This window comes from Scyliorhinus canicula, chromosome 12, assembly GCF_902713615.1.
Source record: "Scyliorhinus canicula chromosome 12, sScyCan1.1, whole genome shotgun sequence".
Taxonomy (NCBI): Eukaryota; Metazoa; Chordata; class Chondrichthyes; order Carcharhiniformes; family Scyliorhinidae; genus Scyliorhinus; species Scyliorhinus canicula.
The window spans coordinates 9,573,014-9,593,880 of record NC_052157.1 but is presented as its reverse complement, the minus strand read 5'-3'; the positions used below and the strand labels follow the sequence as shown (position 1 = coordinate 9,593,880).

General features: G+C 43.8%; 1 protein-coding gene across 13 annotated transcripts in view; it reads right to left on the bottom strand.

Moving 5' to 3' along the window:
• The window catches only part of map2k5 (mitogen-activated protein kinase kinase 5), a 338,825-nt gene that overhangs the window by 122,669 nt on the left and 195,289 nt on the right, over window positions 1-20,867 (bottom strand). For all 13 annotated transcript variants that reach the window (XM_038814887.1, XM_038814881.1, XM_038814883.1 and 10 more), the window contains 3 exons: window positions 19,567-19,615; window positions 14,010-14,083; window positions 8,632-8,682 (listed from right to left, as the gene is read on the bottom strand). In XM_038814887.1, coding sequence (XP_038670815.1) covers window positions 8,632-8,682; window positions 14,010-14,083; window positions 19,567-19,615 — 174 coding nt within the window. The remainder of the gene's footprint in view (window positions 1-8,631; window positions 8,683-14,009; window positions 14,084-19,566; window positions 19,616-20,867) is intronic.

The window sequence follows — 20,867 nt, the reverse complement described above, 5'->3', positions numbered from 1 at the left end:
ATGGAGCTACCACCAACTTCCCTGCCCTATCTGCACCTGGACAATTTCCCTTGCCGCAGCGTCCCTATGGAGCTGACCCGCCTTCTCTCCATGCTCGTAAACTGCCCCCACTTGCTAGCATCAATTGGTGTTCCTGGTAGATGGTCGGTCAAAGCTCGCCTGGAGTTCCTTCCTCTTTTCCAACAGCCTGGGTCCCTATCTTCTGCATAACCCCTGTCTACGTGCAGCCTTTCATCGATTACCCTTTGACGTTCCAACCTCTCCTCTTTGTCCAGCCGAGCCTTGAACCGGATCACCTCATCCCTCACCACCACCATTAAAGCCTTCGACACCTCACCCGTGCAGTTAAAACCTACATATTCCTCGATTACCTTTTCAATTTTGTCACAGAACTCTCAGTACCCCAACAGTCCCACATCTAACTTCCACCCTGGTCTCTGTACCATCCCCATCTCCAGTACCATATCCACCCAATGCGAAGCATGATCTGATATTGAAATTGCCGAGTACTCCGACCCGGTGCTCTGGTTTCTTCCCACAGTCCATGATAAATTGCCCTTAGTGTCCAAAAAGGTGAGGTGGGGTTACTGGGTTACGGGGATAGGGTGGAGGTGTGGGGTTAGGTAAGGTGCTCTTTCCAAGAGCTGGTGCAGACTCGATGGGCCGAATAGCCTCCTTCTGCACTGTAAGTTCTATGATTATACAAAGACTTCAGTTGACTGTGCAGAATGAAGTTCTAATATGGGGAATCCTCCGTGCTTGTCTAATAAATTCCTTGACCAATTACAAGAAGGTGAGTGAGGATGAAGAAATTAGCATGCAGTTATTTTTGGTGGCCAGGATTAGAAGTTCAAATTGAAAAGAAAGAGGGGCAATGTCAATTCTGTACAAAACTAGGAACACTCCACCATTGCAACCATTACATTCGTGGGAATGGCCAACATGGCCATAGCAGAGAACACACAGTGATTATGCTAGTCCAGTGGAGGTCACATGTTCTTAGTGATTGTGGATGCACACTCTAAATGGCTAGAAATCGTGATCATGAAGTCAACGGCGACTGAGCAGACCACTGAGAAATTAGACAAAATATTCGCAAGGTTCGGAACACCAGAGCAGATTGAAAGTGTCTGTGTTGTTACTCGTGTCTTAATAAAGCTCGTAGTCTCAAATGTGGAGAAGATGCTTTATTGTGAATTCGTTCTCTCTTCAGAGCTCTACCTACGGCTACCTTCAGTGCTACTTGCTGCTGTGTGTGTACAGCTACCAGTTCTGCCTGCTGTGAAGTGTGTCCTCACTTCCTGTCCCCGTCTATTTATATGGCTCTCCCGTGCCCCCTCTAGTGTTTGCTCAGTTGTATTGCATCTAGTTAACTTGTGATCACCACATCCCCCTTTTTCTCTTTACATATTTTCTGTACATCGTTAAAGAAAATTGTACATCCTGTCCCGGTGTATTTATAGCTCTCCCTCTGGTGTTTGCTCAGTTGTTTTGTATCTAGTCAATCTACGATCACCGCATCCCCCTTTTTCTCTTTACATATTTGCTGTACATCGTTAAAGAAAATTATAGAAAACAGTTACTTATGATATGCGTATCTATACAGGTGATGGTGCTATTGCATATTTACAAAGCCAATGTATTTATATGTCCAATCTTAATAAAAACATTTATGAGTCCAAACTTGATGAATTTGTTCAGAGCTTTTTTTCTTTTTGTTGTTGATGACGTGGTGATATTGATATTGCAAGTCCGCTGTGAATGTTGTTGGTGTTCCTTGTTATTTTAAGTACCCAATGCATCATCACGAGGTGTTTGCATGGTCACCTCACTGATGTTGACTGGCATGGACTTTTTTCTGTGCTTGTGGTATTGATTTATTATCTCATCCGCCTTGGATGCTGGCGTGCTTGCTTGTTCTGGAGCAGATGTGAGTTTGTGCGATTCGTTGTCATCCCATGACATGTTTGTAGTCTTGTCATCGTTTTGCAGTGTGCTGTGGCATTGTCCTTCATGTGCCGAGTAGTACCATTGTGTACAAGTCGTTGTTTCATTGCTGTTGTTTCTGTCGTTCCTGTCTTTGTTGTTTTCGTTGCCGTACTCGTTGCTGTTTTTGTCGTTTCTGTCTTTGGTGTTGTCGCTATCTTTGTTCCTGACTTTGTTGTTTTCGTTGCCGTTCTTGTTGTTTCTGTCTCTGTCTTTGTCGCTATCTTTGTGCCTGACTTTGTTGTTTGTCTTGTCGCGCTTCATGTTGCTTTTGTTCTTGCCGTTGTTGTTCTCGTTTCTGCTGTGCTTCTTGCGATTGTTGTTGGTCTTGTCGCGCTCCATGTTGCTTCTGTTCTTGCTGTTGTTGTTCACGTTTCTGCTGTGCTTCTTCTGACTTTTGTTTTTCTTGTTATACTCGTGTGGATAATTTGAGTCATTGAGCATTTCGTCTCGAGAGTGGTGCGAATGATCTGATGTTGCATCGGTGCTGGTGACATCAATCATGTGTGGAGGATTTGATTCCTCATCTTTGCTTTCTTGGTGCTCCTCTTCTGGAGTCAACTTCTTCTCAATTTCATTTGACGCGGTGTCTCTGGATTCTTGGCGCTCCTCTTCTGGAGTCAAAAACTTCATGATTACAATTGACGTGGTGTCTGTGGACTCTTGGTGCTCCTCTTCTGGAGTTAAAATCTGCATGATTTCACTTGACGTGGTGTCTCTGGACTCTTGGTGCTCCGCTTCTGGAGTTAAAATCTTCATGATTTCTGTTGATGTTGTCTCACTGGACTCCAGGTGCTCCTCTTCTGGAGTCAAAATCTGCATGGTTTCTTTTGGCTTGGTCTCTCTGGACTCCAGGTGCTCCTCTTCTGGAGTCAGAATCTGCATGGTTTCTTTCGGCGTTGTCTCTCTGGACTCCAGGTGCTCCTCTTCTGGAGTCAAAATCTGCATGTTTTCTTTCGGCATCGTCTCTCTGGACTGTTGGGTGGCCCGACTCTGTGCTTCTGTACAGACAAGCTGAGAACTGTCAGTCTCGCTGTGATCCTGTACGTCGAGTGCGATCACCTTGTTACTGTTTTCGCTCTGTGCTTCGGTACAGACAAGCTGAGAACTGTCAGTCTCGCTGTGATCCTGTACGTCGAGTGTGATCACCTTGTCACTGTCTTCGCATGCAGTGGGTAGAGGTGCATTGTCTTCTTCTTGTTCATGTGAGCTTGGTAGACTTTCATAGTCTGCTTGCGGTTGCTCAGATACAGCGGGTTTACCTTCATGGTCTTGTTCATGCATGGTGTTCGCCAGGGAGTGTTTGCTTGCATCCCTTTTGGAGTCTTTCATCACTCGCACTGTGCAGCCTGTCATCGCTCGCTCTGTGGAGTCTTCCTGTGCTCTCTGTGTGGCGTCGTCTTCGTCTAGGGTATTGCTGTCATCCAATGTATCGACGAGCTGCCATGGCATCATGGTGTTGGATTCATCTACCATGAGTAGAGTCGTGTTGAGCTTTGCAACGGTGTCGCTGATGCTGTGATCAGCATGTCCAAATAACTCCTCCATGTCTGAGTAGTATTCTTTGAAACCCATTTCATCTTCGTTGGCTTCTTCTACCACGAGTTGATTCGTGTTGAACTTTGCGACCGTGTCGCTGATGCTGTGATAAGCATATCCGACTGACTCAGCCATGTCTGAGTAGTATTCTTTGAAAACCAAATCATCTTGGTTGGATTCATCTACCACGAGTTGGTTCGTGTTGTGCTTTGCGACCGTGTTGCTGATGCTGTGATAAGCATATCCGACTGACTCAGCCATGTCTGAGAGGTAATCTTCGAAAAACAAATCATCTTTTGTTGTTTCGGAATTCTTTTTGTTCTCTTCACTTTGGGTGGTGCAGACTGCTTTTTTCAGGGTGTTGTGCAAGTTGTTTTTAACTGTTGGTTTAAGTTCAGGCGTTTTTCTGTGTTCTGAGGCAAGAAAATTTGTGTTTACCACTTTAAGTGTCTTGTTTTCAATTTTCGGGCATTTCCCTTTTAAGTGGGCGTGGTTGGGATGCTCAGACGTCATGACGTCACGCGCAGGAATGCATTGCGCATGCGCAAATCGGCCTTCCATTACGATCCGCGACCAAAACTTTTTTTGACTGCGCATGCGCGGCTTGCGCATGCGCATAACGATCGGCACCGCGATATTTTTTAAACTGCGCATGCGCGGCTTCCGGTTCCGGCGCATGCGCAGACGCAATTTGTAGTTCTTTGCTTACCGGAGACTGCAAAATGTGCTCCGACGCCATTTTTTCGCGGATTTCAGCGATTTTTCTGTCCCATCTGGACTGGATTTCTAAAAGTTGTAAGTTACCTTCTCTTCCCGATCTGGACTGGGTTTCAGCGTTTTGGCTTTGTGAGAAATTCGTGTTATTTCTTCTTTTTGATCTGTACTTTTCATTCGCGATTTCTTGTTCTTTTCGTGATTTTTTAAGTTTTGCATCACTCAGTCTCTGTGCAGTTTGGCCTCTGAGCATGCCTTGCTGTGTAAATTCCTTACAGTACTCTTCAAATTTGTTTAGTACCGTTTGTAAGCTGTTTCTGTCTTCACCTTTTGAGTATTTAAATCCATTATAAACTTTCGTAGCTTCATGTCCTTCGATGAGAATTGCTATTTTAATTTCGTCTGAGGCTGCTTCTGCATCATATGCTATGATACCGTAACCGAACCATTGTTTAAACCTTTCCCAGACACTTTTTACATTTCCATTCGTGTCCAGCTGAAGTGTGAATCCAAGGCACTTCCTCCCATCAGCGATGTCTTCCCAAGTCGAATGTCCAGTAGGAGATTTCCATGCCATTTTGTTCTTTCTATGTCTGCCACTGAGTTGTCCTGTAGTAAGCATCTGAAGCCACTCCTGGGTACCATGTGTTGTTACTCGTGTCTTAATAAAGCTCGTAGTCTCAAATGTGGAGAAGATGCTTTATTGTGAATTCGTTCTCTCTTCAGAGCTCTACCTACGGCTACCTTCAGTGCTACTTGCTGCTGTGTGTGTACAGCTACCAGTTCTGCCTGCTGTGAAGTATGTCCTCACTTCCTGTCCCCGTCTATTTATATGGCTCTCCCGTGCCCCCTCTAGTGTTTGCTCAGTTGTATTGCATCTAGTTAACTTGTGATCACCACAGTGTCAATGATTCTCAGTTTACTTCAAAGGTGTTTGAGGATTACTTGAAGGTAAATGATAAACACCATATCAAGTCAGCTCTGTATCATCCGCAACAAATGGATTGACTGAACATTGGCGGCACGGTAGCACAGTAGTTAACACAGTTGCTTCGCAACTCCAGGGTCCCAGGTTCGATTCCCGGCTTGGATCATTGTCTGTGCGGAGTCTACACGTTCTCCTGTATCTGCGCGGATTTCCTCCGGGTGCTCTGGTTTCCTCTCACAGCCCAAAGATGTGCAGGTTAGTTGGATTGGCCATAACCTGCCCTTAGTGTCCAAAAAGGTTGGGTGGGGTTATTGTATTACGGGGGTAGGGTGAAGGTGAGGGCTCATATAGGGTGCTCTTTCCAAGGACCGGTGCAGACTCGATGGGCCGTATGGCCTCCTTCTGCACTGTAAATTCTATGATTTTGTTGAACCTTTGAAACATTCCAAAGCTTCGAAAGACATGGGGACATTGGCAAGAGTAAACAAATATCTTACTGGAACACTGCACAATTACAGTTCACCAACAATGCTGTTGTTCAAAAGGAAATTGGGAACAGTTTGATTGGTTAGCTCCACCTGATACTTCAGAGATTGTTAAACGGCAACAAGAAGCACAAATTGCTAGGAGGGAGCAAAGTTCCAAAAAGCAAGTATTCAACCAAGGAGACCGTCTGCTAGCTCGCAGCTACACTACGAATGAGAAATGGATACCTGCTGTGATCCTAGCAAAGACATACATCGTACAGACGGATAATGAAAGAATTTGACGATGTCATGCTGATCAGCTACAAGCTTCACAAAGTGAAATCACCGAGAGTTCTCCAGAGGCTCTACCGTTGGAAAATCGAGACAGCGATACTTCAGAACAGAGACCAAACCCAGAAATAAGTTCAGATACTGTTTCTGAGGACTTTCCACTACCTATAGCGACAGACACTCGAGTAACTTCCCAGGAAGTAGCACCTACTGAAGGAAACGAGGACCCAAGGTCTTGAGTAGCCAGGTTCCAAAACATCAAATTCAACTCAACGGAACAGAAGTCCACCTGAGAGACTGCCTTACTGGACTATATATATGTGTATACAGATAATGTATAAGTGCAGCTGTTGTATGAATGTTAAATCGTTGTCATTGCACTAATGAAGTAAAGGGGGAGGGGTGTTATGTATCAGGAGAATACATCCCCTGCTTGCAAAGCGTCACGTGATGTGTAGTGACTTTAGTCAAGTGGTTGCAAGGCTTTGCAGTTCTCCATCACAGATTTTATCAGTCTTTCCAATATTTACATGGAGGAAATTGTTACTCATCCAGTACTTGACGTTGGACAAGCAGTCTGATAATTTCGAGAAAGTAGAGAGTCAAGGGAGGTGGTGCGAAGTAGAGTGTTATACGCGCATATGTAAAAACTGACATTGTGTCTTTGGATGATGTTACTGAAGGACAACATGTAAATGAGAAATTGGAGAAGGTCAGGGATACATCCTCAGAGAATACCACAGATAAAACGAGGGAGTGGGAAGAGAAGCCAATGCAGGTGATTCTCTGGCACAATTTTCAATTAGATAAATAAGAATTGAAATGGCTAAGTGCAGCCCCACTCGGCTGGGCGACAGTGGAAGTCATAGGAGGGGGTTGATGTTGTCAGATTGTCCAAGGCTTCTAACCGGTTGAGAAGAATGAGAAGGGAAAGTTTACCTTTATCACTGTCACACACAAAAATTATATTAAGGTTCAGTCTAACCTTCAGGCATGCAGAGGTTGGTGGATTTGATCAGGAGTGGGAATTATAACTGATATTCGTCTCTGTACACTGAAGTCAATTATTGTACCCTTCACCCTCTCTATTGAAAGAAATCACCAAACCGGAGATTTTTATAAATTCAACAATTAAATCATGTGCTTCTGATGCTGCTCTGAGCAGTCAGTCTGCAGCTGTATGATCAGCACGCTGTATGGCAGCCATCTTGGATGTAGAATTCTACAAATGTAAGGGATGAAACTAAAAAGTAGCTAATTAGAATTACGAAGGAGTGGAAATGCATTTTTGTTAAAATTAGAGTAAAATGGGTTGCCAATTTGCCATTTACTAATGTTATGCCTTTCTAATTGCATCGTTAAAAATCTGCCCATCCTTTCTCTTGAAGGTATTCTGCAGCCTTATAAATGCAAAAAATGGTATCATATTCTTCATCTAAATTTATACAGTTACTTTGAAACTGTTAACAAATAAGTATTGATTTTAGCACATTAATTTGGAGGTTTATCATACCAACAAGGGGAAAAATTAGGACAAATGTACTGTATTTTAGTAAACTGTCTTTGGAATTGTCCATAGTCAGTCGATGATTTTTTTTCCAATTAAGGGACAATTTAGCGCGGCCAATTCACCTGCATACCTTTGGGTTGTGGGGGTGAGATCCACACAGACACGGGGAGAATGTGCAAAACTCCACACAGAAGTGGCCCGGGGCTGTGATCGAACCCAGGTCCTCAGCGTCGTGAGGCAGCAGTGCTAACCACTGCGCCCCCCTGCCGCCCAGTTAGTGATATTTTTTAAAGATGCAAGATGGCAGTGAGACATCAGAAACTTGATCCACAGAGCCATTTTGTGGCCAGACACTGCAACTACTTTGTGACATACGATCAAGGAAAGTTCAGCTGGAAATGTTGACACAGCAACTTGGATTGGCAAATGTTGATAGAAATGAATGACCAAACATTTTGACAGCAGGCATCAGGGTTTATGGATAATAATTGTAAACCCTAAGCAAAACATTAAATAACATATTTGGTACAACCAAAGAAAAAAAGTCCGGTGACAGTAATTTAAGGTATTACTTATACAGGAATAAAGCACTTGTCTGTTTAGCTGTTTAGCTCACTAGGCTAAATCGCTGGCTTTGAGAGCAGACCAAGGCAAGCCAGCAGCACGGTTCGATTCCCGTAACAGCCTCCCCGAACAGGTGCCGGAATGTGGCGACTAGGGGCTTTTCACAGTAACTTCATTTGAAGCCTACTCGTAACAATAAGCGATTTTCATTTCATTTCATGTCTAAATGGAGATGGCAGCTGCTATACAATGCCATACATATGGATAATATAGGATGAAACATTTGGGTGCTTATTCTGTAGGGTAGGGGCAGAACACACATCTAGCAGACCCAAGAAAGGGCAACAGCTGAGGTGTATAATTTCTTGCAACTTAATTTCAATGTCTTTATTGTTTACTGTAGACTCCAGATAAAAACAGACCTGAATTGATACTGATTTACAAAATCACACATTTCTCTCCATCCAAATATGGCAATTACTTTTTGCTTGTTAAATGCAGTATACAGCGATAGAAGAATAAATTGCAACAATGTATTTTGTGATTGCCTCAAGAAATACAATATTGTCCAATATATGTATGTCTTGGCAATAACCACTAATACTTGTGACAAGAATAGAATATTTACTCACCGCCATGTATGCATTTGTTCCCACATAAGTTTTGGCTATTGAATTCACCAGCTACAAAAGAAATGGGGTTGTGATTTAGGTAAAACTGATCAATAAAACTTAACAACTTGCATCCTCAAATACTTGTATTTAAAACAGTAATGATGGTCCGTTGTTACGGGTGCCGGGGGGTGTTTATTATTATTATTGTTTTGTTGATATATATTTTTCAAAAAATTCCAATAAAAATTATTTAAAAAACAAAACAGTAATGATGGTCATTAAATGTTATATTTCTTTGACAAACGATTCTTGGTATTTTTAATAGAAACTGTGGTACGGTCTAGCATGTGGACAACAACTTGCTTTTAGTAAACATCCCAGAATACTTCACAGAGAAGAAATTCATGCTGTGCTGTCACTGACGAGTTGTTGGACAAAACTAAAGAACCATAGAGATAGGTTTTAAAACAGGGAGAAAATGTTTTAGATTGAAAGCTCCAGATGTGAAGACAGCTGATATTACAGAAGAGAGATGGGAGATATGCTATACTATAGGGAGCGGCACAAGTGTAGAAAGTTGGAAGACATAATAAGCACTAGGGCATAAAATCGGACAGTGTTGCAGGAGTGGGGTTAGATGAGGTGATACCAAGGAATGTATTATAACGTCAATGGTTCAAATTTTGTTGGAGTGGAGCACTGCACGTGGCCCTTTGGACATTGGGCGGAATTCTCCGACCCCTCCCGCAGGGTCGGGGAATCACCCGGGGCCGGCGTAAATCCCGTCCCCGCCGTGGCCGGAATTCTCTGCCACCCGGGAATCGGCAGTAGCGGGAACCACGCCCAGACGATCGGCGTGCCCCTCGCGCCGATCGGAGGGCCCCCGCGACAATTCTCCGGCCCACGATGGGCCGAAGTCCCGCCGCTGTCAGGCCTCTCCCGCCGACGTGGTTTAAACCACCTCTGGTGCCGGCGGGATTGGCGGTGCGAGTGGGCCTCCGGGGTCCTGGGGGGGGACGTGGGGCGATCGGACCACGGAGGATGCCCCCACGGTGGCCTGGCTCGCGATCGGGACCCACCGATCGACAGGCGGGCCGGTGCCGTGGGGGCACCCTTTTTCTTCCACCGCCGCCATGGCCTCCACCATGGCGGAGGCGGAAGAGACCCCCTCCACCGCGCATGCGCAGACTCACGCCGACCAGCGAAGGCCTTTCGGCCAGCCCCGACGCCGATCGGCGTGGTGCAAAAGGCCGTTGGCACCAGTCGGCGGAGCGGGGGCCACTCCGGTGCAGGCCTAGCCCCTAAAGTGCGGAGAATTCCGCACCTTTGGGGAGGCCCGACGCCGGAGTGGTTGGCGCCACTCTGCTACGCCGGGACCCCCTCGCCCCGCCGGGTAGGGGAGAATTTCGCCCATTATCTTTCACCCGTTGCTTGTAAACTCTTTACCTTGTAGCTTCTGCAAGTGCAAATTGATAAGAGGACAATGGAACATCTGGGACGTTAATAAATGATGGGACTAACTGTTTATCTCCTTAACTGTTTATCTCGTTATCGTGGACAGCACGGTAGCACAGTGGGTAACACTGTTGCTTCACAGCTCCAGGATGCCAGGTTCGATTCCCGGCTTGGGTCACTGTCTGTGTGGAGTCTGTGTGGAGTTCCCCATGTGCCTGCGTGGGTTTCCTCCGGGTGCTCCAGTTTCCTCCCACAAGTCCCGAAAGACGTGCTGTTACGTGAATTGGACATTCTGAATTCTCCCTCAGTGTACCCGAACAGGCGCCAGAATGTGGTGACTAGGGGCTTTTCACAATAACTTCATTGCAGTGTTGATGTAAGCCTACTTGTGACGATAAAGATGATATATATGAACAACTGTTGAGATTTAAGGATTGAGAAAGAAATTGAATGACAGCCGAGGAGAGTGAAATAAAATTGGTGAATTAGAGTCCAAACAGATGTTGAAAGAGGGAAAGAGATTGGATTAAGAAAGATAAAATAAAAGAACAGAAAGCAAAAGTTAAAAAATTAAAATTTGGAATAGTTCAGTGTTGAATAAAACAAGATTGTGCAATGTTTCACTCATGTAACAATCAGCAGAAGAGGTGAATGGAATTGGGGACAAGGGTGGAGAGCAGATAAGGTGGATGATTTTAGTATCTAAAAGGTGTACTCAATCCAAAGGTGTTTGCCCTCTCTGACCTTTTGTCACAGACCCCTTTATGTCCCTTGCTATCCCTTGTCCAAGATGAAGCACCCGGTACAATCGAGGTACTCAGCCTTGCTTAGAAATTAGGAAAGGAAACTGGTGCAATCAAACTTAGTGGAGTCAGAAATCTTAACCTAGGCCATATGAATGGCCATTAAATTCCATGATCTGATATTCCAGGCTGCAAAATATCCTTTTTAGAACCATCAACTTGAGCTGTTTTGTTTTTACAAATCTTTCCACCACAAAGGTTGCAACTGCAGATGCTGATTTATTAGTTAATGTCTGTAACATCGCATTACTAACTGCCTGGTTCATTTTGCTGTTCCCAATATGTTCTAAAAGTTCAGGCAAGTACTTTTTTTAATGTCATAATTTATTCAAACACATGGCTAACACTATGTTCTTGATATGGATTTTGTGGCAGTCTTGTGTCACCTTTCCTGAGACGGATTTAAAAATTCAGCATCCAGCACAAGGTAGTTCCTCTGTGAAAGGGTATTTCTGCACTGTCAACGAGAGGCCACGATTCAAGAAAAACATTTCTAAAAGAATAATTCCACTAAAACTTAATCCGTGAGTAAAATCCAACTTCTGACTTTCAGCTGAGTTGCAATTATCTTAGGTCCATGGCCCCTATGCTCCCTGTATCCACTCTATCAAAACCTTTCAGAATATTAAAGATCTCTATTAAGTCACCCCTTAGCCTTCTTTTTTCAAGAGAAGAGGGAGTCAACCTGTCAATCTTTCCTTGTATGTATACTGTCATGACAATAAAAAATGATACAGAAGCAGAAAACTAGTTGAGACAAGTAACCACTTCCTATGTGGATTACACTTGTTCCAGACAGATACAACAGAGATGTACCCTTTTTCACAGAGGCATTTTAAAGGAAAGGTGCAATCCAAACTGAACTATAATCTCTTGTGGAGATAATGGAAGCTGATTACCATCTCAGCAGAACCCATCTCCTGGGAGTTAGATCCCAGACATATTTGCGGTTTTCCCTTCAAGAAATACATAAGAAAAGGGGTTAAAAGCCAACTGCAACTCTGGTCTCCATGTGCTGTCTGGTGTTCCAGTTCTATAGTGCAAATGTGTCTGTAAGGATCACAGACTGGCAGGTAAAGTCACTCTTGCTCTCTGATGGCTGGAAGCAAGCCAAGTCAGCGAAGCCACAGTCGAAAAGGAAGCAGGACAACTCCTTCCAGCTAACTTGCAGAACTAAGAATGTCAAAACTAACTGATCAAATGTAGAAGTCTGTGGTATCAGAGTCACCCAATTTAATGGTCGCAACATTTCATCATCTACTCCTCACAGACAAGCCGAACATTGATTTGTACATCTTTTTAAAACTCATTGGTGCGATTTAATGAAAAAAAAAAGAGTCCCAATGTGGGGCGGGTTGCTGGCGTGCTTCCCGACGGTGAACGACTCCGCTATCGAATGGGACTGTTATTTTTTCAGGCCTCGACAGTCACCTTCATTTCCTGCATTGAGAAGATCCGCTCGACAGTGCAGGAAGAGATCAGGGTGCCATGACCACTGCCATCTAGAAGGACAAGAGCATCAGATACCTAGGAACCCCACCACCTGAAGGTTCCCCTCTAAGTCACTCACCACCCTGACTTGGAAATATACTGCCGTTCCTTCACTGTCGCTGGGTGAAAATCTTGGCATTCCCTCCCTAACAGCACTGTGGATGTTCCTACCCCTTCGGGGCTGCGGCGGTTCAAGAAGGCGGGCAACTAGGCATGGGCAATAAACGCTGGCCTAACCAGTGACGCCCACATCCTGTATATTAAGATTTTAAAAATCTCACAAGGCATGGCGAGGCGTAAAATTTACTGTCCGTGTCACATCCCAAGTCGGGCGCAACGTGGCTATTAGATCGTGCCTTATATTTTTGGACTCATCTCATTTTTAATCTATTCGTATATATGGTGCGGTTTGTTATTTTCATCTCACGTTTTAGTAACTAATAAACTCACTCACTCTTTAATCCAAGAAAGCCTGGTTAAATTGGCTCCTTTTAAAGCATAAATACATTTGGACTGGGAAAAGGTATCCACAAGGGAGAGGATCCTTTCAAATTAAACTTGTTGTGCCAACCAAGGGGGTTGCATAAAGAAGGGGAGCCAGTTCATTCCTCTTCACCCAGAGTATAACAATTTGGGGGTATCTCATGTGGGATTGTAACGAATTGGGGGGGGACTTGTCCGGGCACCATTCATAATAAAACCCATTCATTTCTGGTATGATCTTTTTAAATGGGTTATCAACCGCTAGTGCTGAAGAGTTACATATACAATGGCTTGGCTTTCAAACCATCATCAACTCAATGTATTTGGCCAGTAGTCTTTGACAATATGCTAACTACATCCTGTCGGAAAATAGCTTAGTCAGTATTTCATTCGCACAAATTTAAGATGTATATTTTTTCTAAAATTTTAATAGCAGAATGCAATTCCGAAATACATTTCCTTGGCCTTCAATTCAGTATGACGACAAAATAAACTTGTATCACTGCATTATAAAAGCGGCAATCGTTTATAACAAAGTCGGTTTTCTGAACAGTTAACAATCTGAACAAAATTTTCGGTCACAGGAGACCAGCACACTATCCTGACACGAGCTGTCTGCTTACACATTGACAAAATGGAGAACATAAAATGCACTGGGGAGAATAGACTTTGACAACTTTTAATATACCACTGACCTTCTATTTCTTCAAAATCTTTGACTGAGAAAAGAGGGCGACTGCAATTCAAATCAACACCAAAGCAAGCTCACAGGTCACCACCACAAGTGTCTCAAGGGCCAAAAATGGAAATTAATTAAATTTTGTGCATCGCCTTGTAAATGCCCGCCACTATTGTTGATCTCCACATTAATTTTTATTGCAGGCCTCCACAGTTCCCCAGACACGGCATGTGCTCTGCCCTCCCTATTGTCTGGCCAAACATTTCATATCAAATACGCATATCAATGAACTGTTCTATTTTTAAATAGTAATTACAATATCAGCAATTTTTCTGTCATTAAACAATGAACAATCATTCTCTGATGAAGGATAGTCACTCAGAGATTAAATGTGAATAAGTCTCTCCCTCAACAGGGGGCCTCTGATGTGGATCCCTTTGATTTGTGGCCAGGTGATTTGAATAAAGATGCCCCCATGAGCATACCTGGGTGCTCACTCCAAAATCGCACAGCTTGACCTGTCCTCGTGTGTTCACCAGCATATTAGAGGGTTTGACATCTGCAAAGGGACAAAAATAGGAGATAGAAACAATCCCTTTTAAAAGCACCTCAGAATTTAATGATTCTGTAATTACAGCTATGACTCAGTAATGCAGAGGATGAAAGCAACACAAAGGCTATATAGATTAGAACGACAAGCTTTGCACCTGCTGCACACATTAATAATGCTACTGAATAACATGTTTGAGAAAAGGTTTTTCAAATAGCAAGTATCCTCATTACAACACAACCACTCAATTTTTTCTGTATAAGTTAAAAACAATTGATCAGTATCACAAGATAGTTGATAAAACCAAGATTGACCTGTCCTGTGCCATTTACAAAGATGTAGAATTTATTAATGAAATCTCAACAAGCTCTGCTGGAGGCTCTTACTTCTGTTTTGGCAGCATACCTCTCCTGCAAGGCATCAGCTCAGCTATTGTTTAACACAGGAGGGAGCTGTCAATTCTGAGTTAAGAACTTTCAACGGAGCTCAATAAGCAAGAGTAACCACTGACCCTTTAAACAAAAATCAGCTTTATAAATAAACAACTTTAAAGATAGCTTTTATTTTTGTTGTTGATTGCTTTGCTTTGAAGCTGTTGTTAGAACAGTATTGCCAATACTGACATCAGGAACTAGCTCGAAAACAGTTACAGAGCTCAACCGTGAGGCAACTGACATCAGCAGAGACACAGTCATTAACCCCGGGTGCTTCAATTTCAACTGTGCATGTTAATTTATCTCTTTCACATGGTGGGGCTGAGGGACTTCTTTAAGCCGATTCCCTTGATGATGTAACCATCACTCAGCATTCCAACAAAAATATCCGACAACAGAAACAAACAAAAGGATGTTCAAGTTAATAGTAACTCTTTGTAACTGATTCTTTTTCTAAAGGCTACTGCTGAGGGGAAACCCATTCTTTAGCATTGTTTCTGCTTATAATAAAATGCAAACAAGGTTGATTTTACTACCCAGTGGCTTACTAAAATTAATTTTAAATTACCAGTTCTTTCCCCTCAACATCACAGTAAGTAAATTGTTCCAGACAATGCAGCATAGTGTTCCCAAAGTGCAACTGCATCTACACAGTGTCTGCACGGACCCTATATCTGGGAGTAACTGGCTGTATGTAGCCAGCTTCTCTGTGTCTACCATCATGATGGCACAGTGATTTAACAAACATTTTGAAAAATAACACATTTTAAAAAGTGGACTCAACCGATAAAACAAAACGTTATCGATTTTCTTTTTTTTTGAGGGGGTGGAAATTGAAGGCATGACTCTCTCGGAGCTGACCAGACATTGGTTGATTTTCCTGAGGCTGCCAAAATCAGACAATCATCTGGGAGGCATGCAACACAGTCAAGGGATCCATTCTCTCCTTTGCTGTGGGAAAGTCGTTGCTCAGTACTTCTCCATGTTATTCTGAAATAAAGCAGCTGAAATGGGACCCTTAACATGGAGATGAATCCTGCATCTTTCACTGTTCACGTAAACTGCGTGGTGCTCCAATGTGCCACCTGATTTAACTTGGTACTTTGGGAACAAGTGCCAACATCAGTGTCCATGTTACAAGGAACAGAACAACCAATTGTTATTGTTACCATTTGGTTTATCGCTGCCTTTTGTAAATTTTGGCAAGAAGTGATCCTATCAAGGTGATTTAATTGCATACTTAATATACGTGTCTACCTCCTGACCCCCCCGCCCCCCCCCCCCCCCCCCCCCCCAACCCACAAGCCTGTGCACCATCTACAAGGCACAAGTCAGGAGTGTAATGGAATACTCTCCACTTGCCTGGATGAGTGCAGCTCCAACAACACTCAAGAAGCTCAACACCATCCAGGACAAAGCAATCCGCTTGATTGCTCCTCCTTCCACAAACATTCAATCCCTCCACCGCCGATCAACAGTAGCAGCCGTGTGTACCATCTACAAGATGTACTGCAATAACTCGCCAAAGTTCCTTAGGCAGGGGCAGCATGGTGGCGCAGTGGTTAGCACTGCTGCCTCATGGCACCAAAGTCCCAGGATCGATCCCGGCTCTGGATCACTGTCCGTGTGGAGTTTGCACGTTCTCCCTGTGATTGCGTGGGTTTCGCCCCCACAACCCAAAGATGTGCAGGGTAGGTGGATTGGCCATGCTAAATTGCCCCTTAATTGGAAAAAATGAATTGGGTACTCTAAATTTATTTATTTTAAAATTCCTCAGGCAGCACCTTCCAAACCCACGATCACTACCATCTAGAAGGACAAGAGCAGCAGATACCTGGGAACCCCGCCACCTGGAGGTTCCCCTCTAAGTCCCTCATCACCCTGACTTAGAAATATATCGCTGTTCCTTCAATGTCGCTGGGGCAACATCCTGGAACTCCCTCGCCAAGAGGATTGTGGGTGTAGCTATACCTCAGGGACTGCAGCGGTTCAAGAAGGCAGCTCACAACCACCTCTGAAGGTCAACTAGGGATGGGCAATAAATGCTGGCCTAACCAGCGAAGCCCACGTCCCATAAATGAATTAGAAAAAAGTTTCTGAACCTAAAGGTTGATGGTGCCTTGCTCTTGGGCAAGTATTAGAAAGCTGCTGGCGCTGTGGAACAAGAGTAGACTCAGACATTACCTACAGTGTGGAAAGCAAACTCGGGCCAGAAGATAAAGGGTGGAGTAGGCAAGAAAAGCAATATGGAACTCACTGGTTTCCCAGCTGCCTTTTCGAGCCAGATCAAATGGCACTCTGTGAAAGTTCAAAGTGCTGGTGAGGATCACATAGCCAGCTTTCTTGGGTGGGTGTGTGTGTGTGTGTGGGTGTGTGTGTGTGCAGGGGGGGTCTTAAACGTATCACCACAGCTGGGATTCAGAAAGGATGCCCCGATCTCAAAGTGAATTTAAAGGCGCCCCTTCCCCACCCTTGACATTGGGACAGCCAACAATCAAGGGGAACACCCTCAACCCTCCAAAACAGAGGGCCAACCCCGCCTCCCATTCAATGGGCAGGAAACTCCTCTGCTCCACCCCTCCCTCAACTTTGCCATCAGGGCGACCTGAACGTTACACCCCTTCCCCAATTCTCGGTCTCTCTCTGTTTCTCTCCCTCCCCTCTCCCCATGGGGTTCCCGAAAAGCCCCACCGCCTGGTAGTGCCAGGGTACTGGCTGGCCAGGCCCCTCATCACCTGGGGGTTGTATTCATCTTTAAGCCCCACCGTGTTCATCACAGCTGGTTTCTGATTTTGGAAACCTATAGTGACTCCTGCCGCCGTTACATCATGTCGCCGGGGGAATGCATTTAAATTCATGGTAATCTGCTTCAATCCCTCGCTGGGTGCCAACCTGATCACGTCGCCAGCAGGTGGCGGGGAAGATCTCAAAAGCGAGATCTCGCCACCGCAAATCCCGTTATGGCCCTCTCGCAAGTGTTAGCAGCCATAACATGATTTGTGCTCCTGGCAAACGGACCCATAAAATCACAACCAACACCACCAACAGTTCTATACTTTCTTTCACTGATGTAAAAACTTGTGCTTTTAAGTCTTTGAATCTCATGAACCGATGACAGCAATTCGCTGCCACTGCTGAGATGTAACAATGTTTGACCAAACCATTTGATGCTTCCAGTATTTAGCATTTAATTACAGGGATGGAAATGAAAGAAGCACAATGCAATACAACACAAACAAGTATGCATTCAAACTCTGAAAAAAAGAGAATCTAATGCATAAGCTTTTACTAATTAATCACCTAAAGATGACACCACTGTGGTTTTGGAAGCTTGTAAATATAGCTGGCGCCAGTTGATGGAAATGTGGCTAACATGGAGGGTTAGATCAATACTGATGGGCTTGGATTAATGGGGATGATCTGATAAATGAGATAAGTTCATTTCCACCAAAGTGTTCCAATTAATAGGCTTCAACTATGAAATGCTGGTTTAAAATAAAGTCTGCACTTAATTGACCTCAGTGAGGGAAGGGGTAGAGTCACTGCAAATCACCACATTTCTCTGGGCACAGGAAGGGGTTTGGGCAGATACGTATTCCTGATTGCTGCACCCTACTGGACATGTACCAGGTAATGACGGCATCAAGGCCGTGTATGATATCCTCCATTGTTAGATATCCTGTTGGCATTCACTGTTAACCCAAGATTCACCCTGAAATAAAAGCATTTGGATTAGCTACAGGAGGACATTTAGTGCCCACCAAAGTTAATGAAACAAGAGAGCATAGCATTAGAGGGAAGAGAAAAAAATTGTACAGAAACAGCAGTCACAAAATTCCATTATGAAAACTCCTGAGTTTTCAATGAGCATTACAGCACAGGAACAGGCAGTTCAGCCCACAAAGCCTGCACCAATCCACATTACTTATTTAGACCTACTCATTATTGCCCAAAGAATCTGTATCCTTCCATTCCCCACCCGTTTATGTGTCTACCAAGATACATCTGAAATGTTGCTATCGTGCCTGCCTCTACCACCTCCACTGGCAACATTTCCAGGGACCCAGCACTCTTTGCATGAAAATCTTCCTCCCTCTCACCTTGAACCTGTGCCCCCTTGTAATTGAGTCTTCCACCCTGGGAAAAAGCTACTAACTATTCATTGTGTCCCTACCTCTTGTAATTTTGTAGACCTCAATCAGGTCTCCCCATAGCCTCCGTTTTTCCAACAAAACAATCCGAGTTGATTCAATCTCTCCTCATAGCCAACACCCTCCAGACCAAGTAACATCCTGGTAAACCTTCTTTTTGCACTCTCTCCAAAGCATCTAATGTCCTTCTGGCAGTGTGGCAACCAGAACCGCACGCAATATTCCAAATGTGGCCTAACTAAAGTTTTATACAACTGAAACATGTCCTGCCAAGTCTTGTACTCAATGCCCCGGCCAATGAATGCAAGCATGCCGTATGCCTCCTTGACCACCTTATCCACCTGCATTGCCCCGTTCACGGAACTATGGAGCTGAACGCCCATTGTCAATGATCCTAAGGGTTCTGCCATTTACTCTATACCTGAATTTGATCTTCCAAAATGCAACACTTCGCATTTGTCTGGATTGGAACTTCACCTGCCATTTCTCTGCTCAACTCTCCAATCTATCTAAATTCTGCTGTATTCTCTGATAGTCCCCTTCATGATCTGCAACTCCACCTATCTTGGTGTCATCTGGTAACTTGCTAATCAGACCGTCTACATTTTCCTCCAGATCATTTGTACAAACAACAGGGGTCCAGCACAGATCCCTGTGGAATACAAACTTCAGCAACTTTGGTAAAAAATACTATATCTAATTTTGTATATAGTTCTTTGTAATATGTCCAAGTGCAGTTCTCGATTCCATGTTGCTGACACCAATTTCCTTTGCCACTCTGTTGAGTTAAAACCCCAATTTTGTGCTGGTTCATTCGCTAAATTAGTTATTTTAGTCTTCTTGAATATTTGAAATTTAAAGAAAAACAAAATCATTTCTAAAAGGCTTAACAGAGACTATCACACACCTCGGTGCAAAATCTTGAGGCTCCACAGGTAGGTAAGGCCTTTCACAACCTGCAAGGTTAAATAAGAAAGAAACACGTTACAGTTATTCCAACTACTCTTTCAAATCTCTTATATTCGTGCCATACAAGTGCCTGGCAATGACCATCTCCAACAAGAGAGAGTCTAACTACTTCTTTTTGAAACTCAGTGACACTGCCATCATCAAATTCCCATCAGCCACATCATGGGGTCACCATTCATCAGGAACTTAACGGAACCAGCTACATAAATACTGTGGCTCCAAGAGGGGCCCGATCTAACCAAAATAATAGAGTTGCGTTCTGGATTAGCGGAGTCGTTCCCAGGGTGACCCCGCTATCTATGAGCATTCTGTCTTGTTTTCGTGCCCTGGCGGGGAACGCCCCATTTCCTGCTCTGAGGAGCTCTGCAGGAAGGGGTCAGAACCCATTTTTAAATGGAACCCTGACCTCACCCCCCCGGACGCAACCAGTAATGTCCACATCTCATGGATGAATTTCAAAAGATCTAATCGTTGATGATCTATAATTGTGCATTACTGGCAGGAGATATTGAAGTGTTTCAGCCATATGATGACATAAAGTATTTTGCACCATAAAATCTCAGTGTTGAAAGAAAGATCTCCAAAACCATTTTTAGCAATGGGCTACACACATTGAATATCCTTCAAGTCATCATTCAGAAACAATTACAGCTATTCTCTATTCTCCACCAGACATAATCTGAACTGAATGAAAGTACAAATCACTGAAAAGTCCAAATAACCACAGAGAGAGAATTGGGCTAGTACTCTTCAATTACAGCCTATTTATGTAAAACATGTCTAACGTCATGTAGCAAATCCTAATCTGAGGTTGAACATTTCCTAGTATCTTCTGGAATTTTAATTCAAACCTGCTGAATTATTTCCCTTAATTCAGAGCAAGGGAATAGAGAGCTGAGAAAATGAGAAAACTGCATAAAAATATATCTAGTTACCATTGCAAAAAAGGAACATATTCAGTCTTACACTCCAGGCTGAAAAATAAATGAATGTACCATCTCTTCATCAGTCAACAGTTCATGGTGAATCGTCCACTTTTCTCCAAAAGTAGTTAAATATAACTTTTAAAAATGCTGCTAGACTTTGCTTCACTGTACACTTTAGTTTGGAAAGAAGGATTTCCTAAAAGGTAGATGCCCTCACAGCTGGAAGTCCACTGCAGTGTCACTGTATTAATACTGCAATGTCATTCAAGATAAACATACCAAACCAGGGCCATTGTGCCAAAACTCAAGCGAC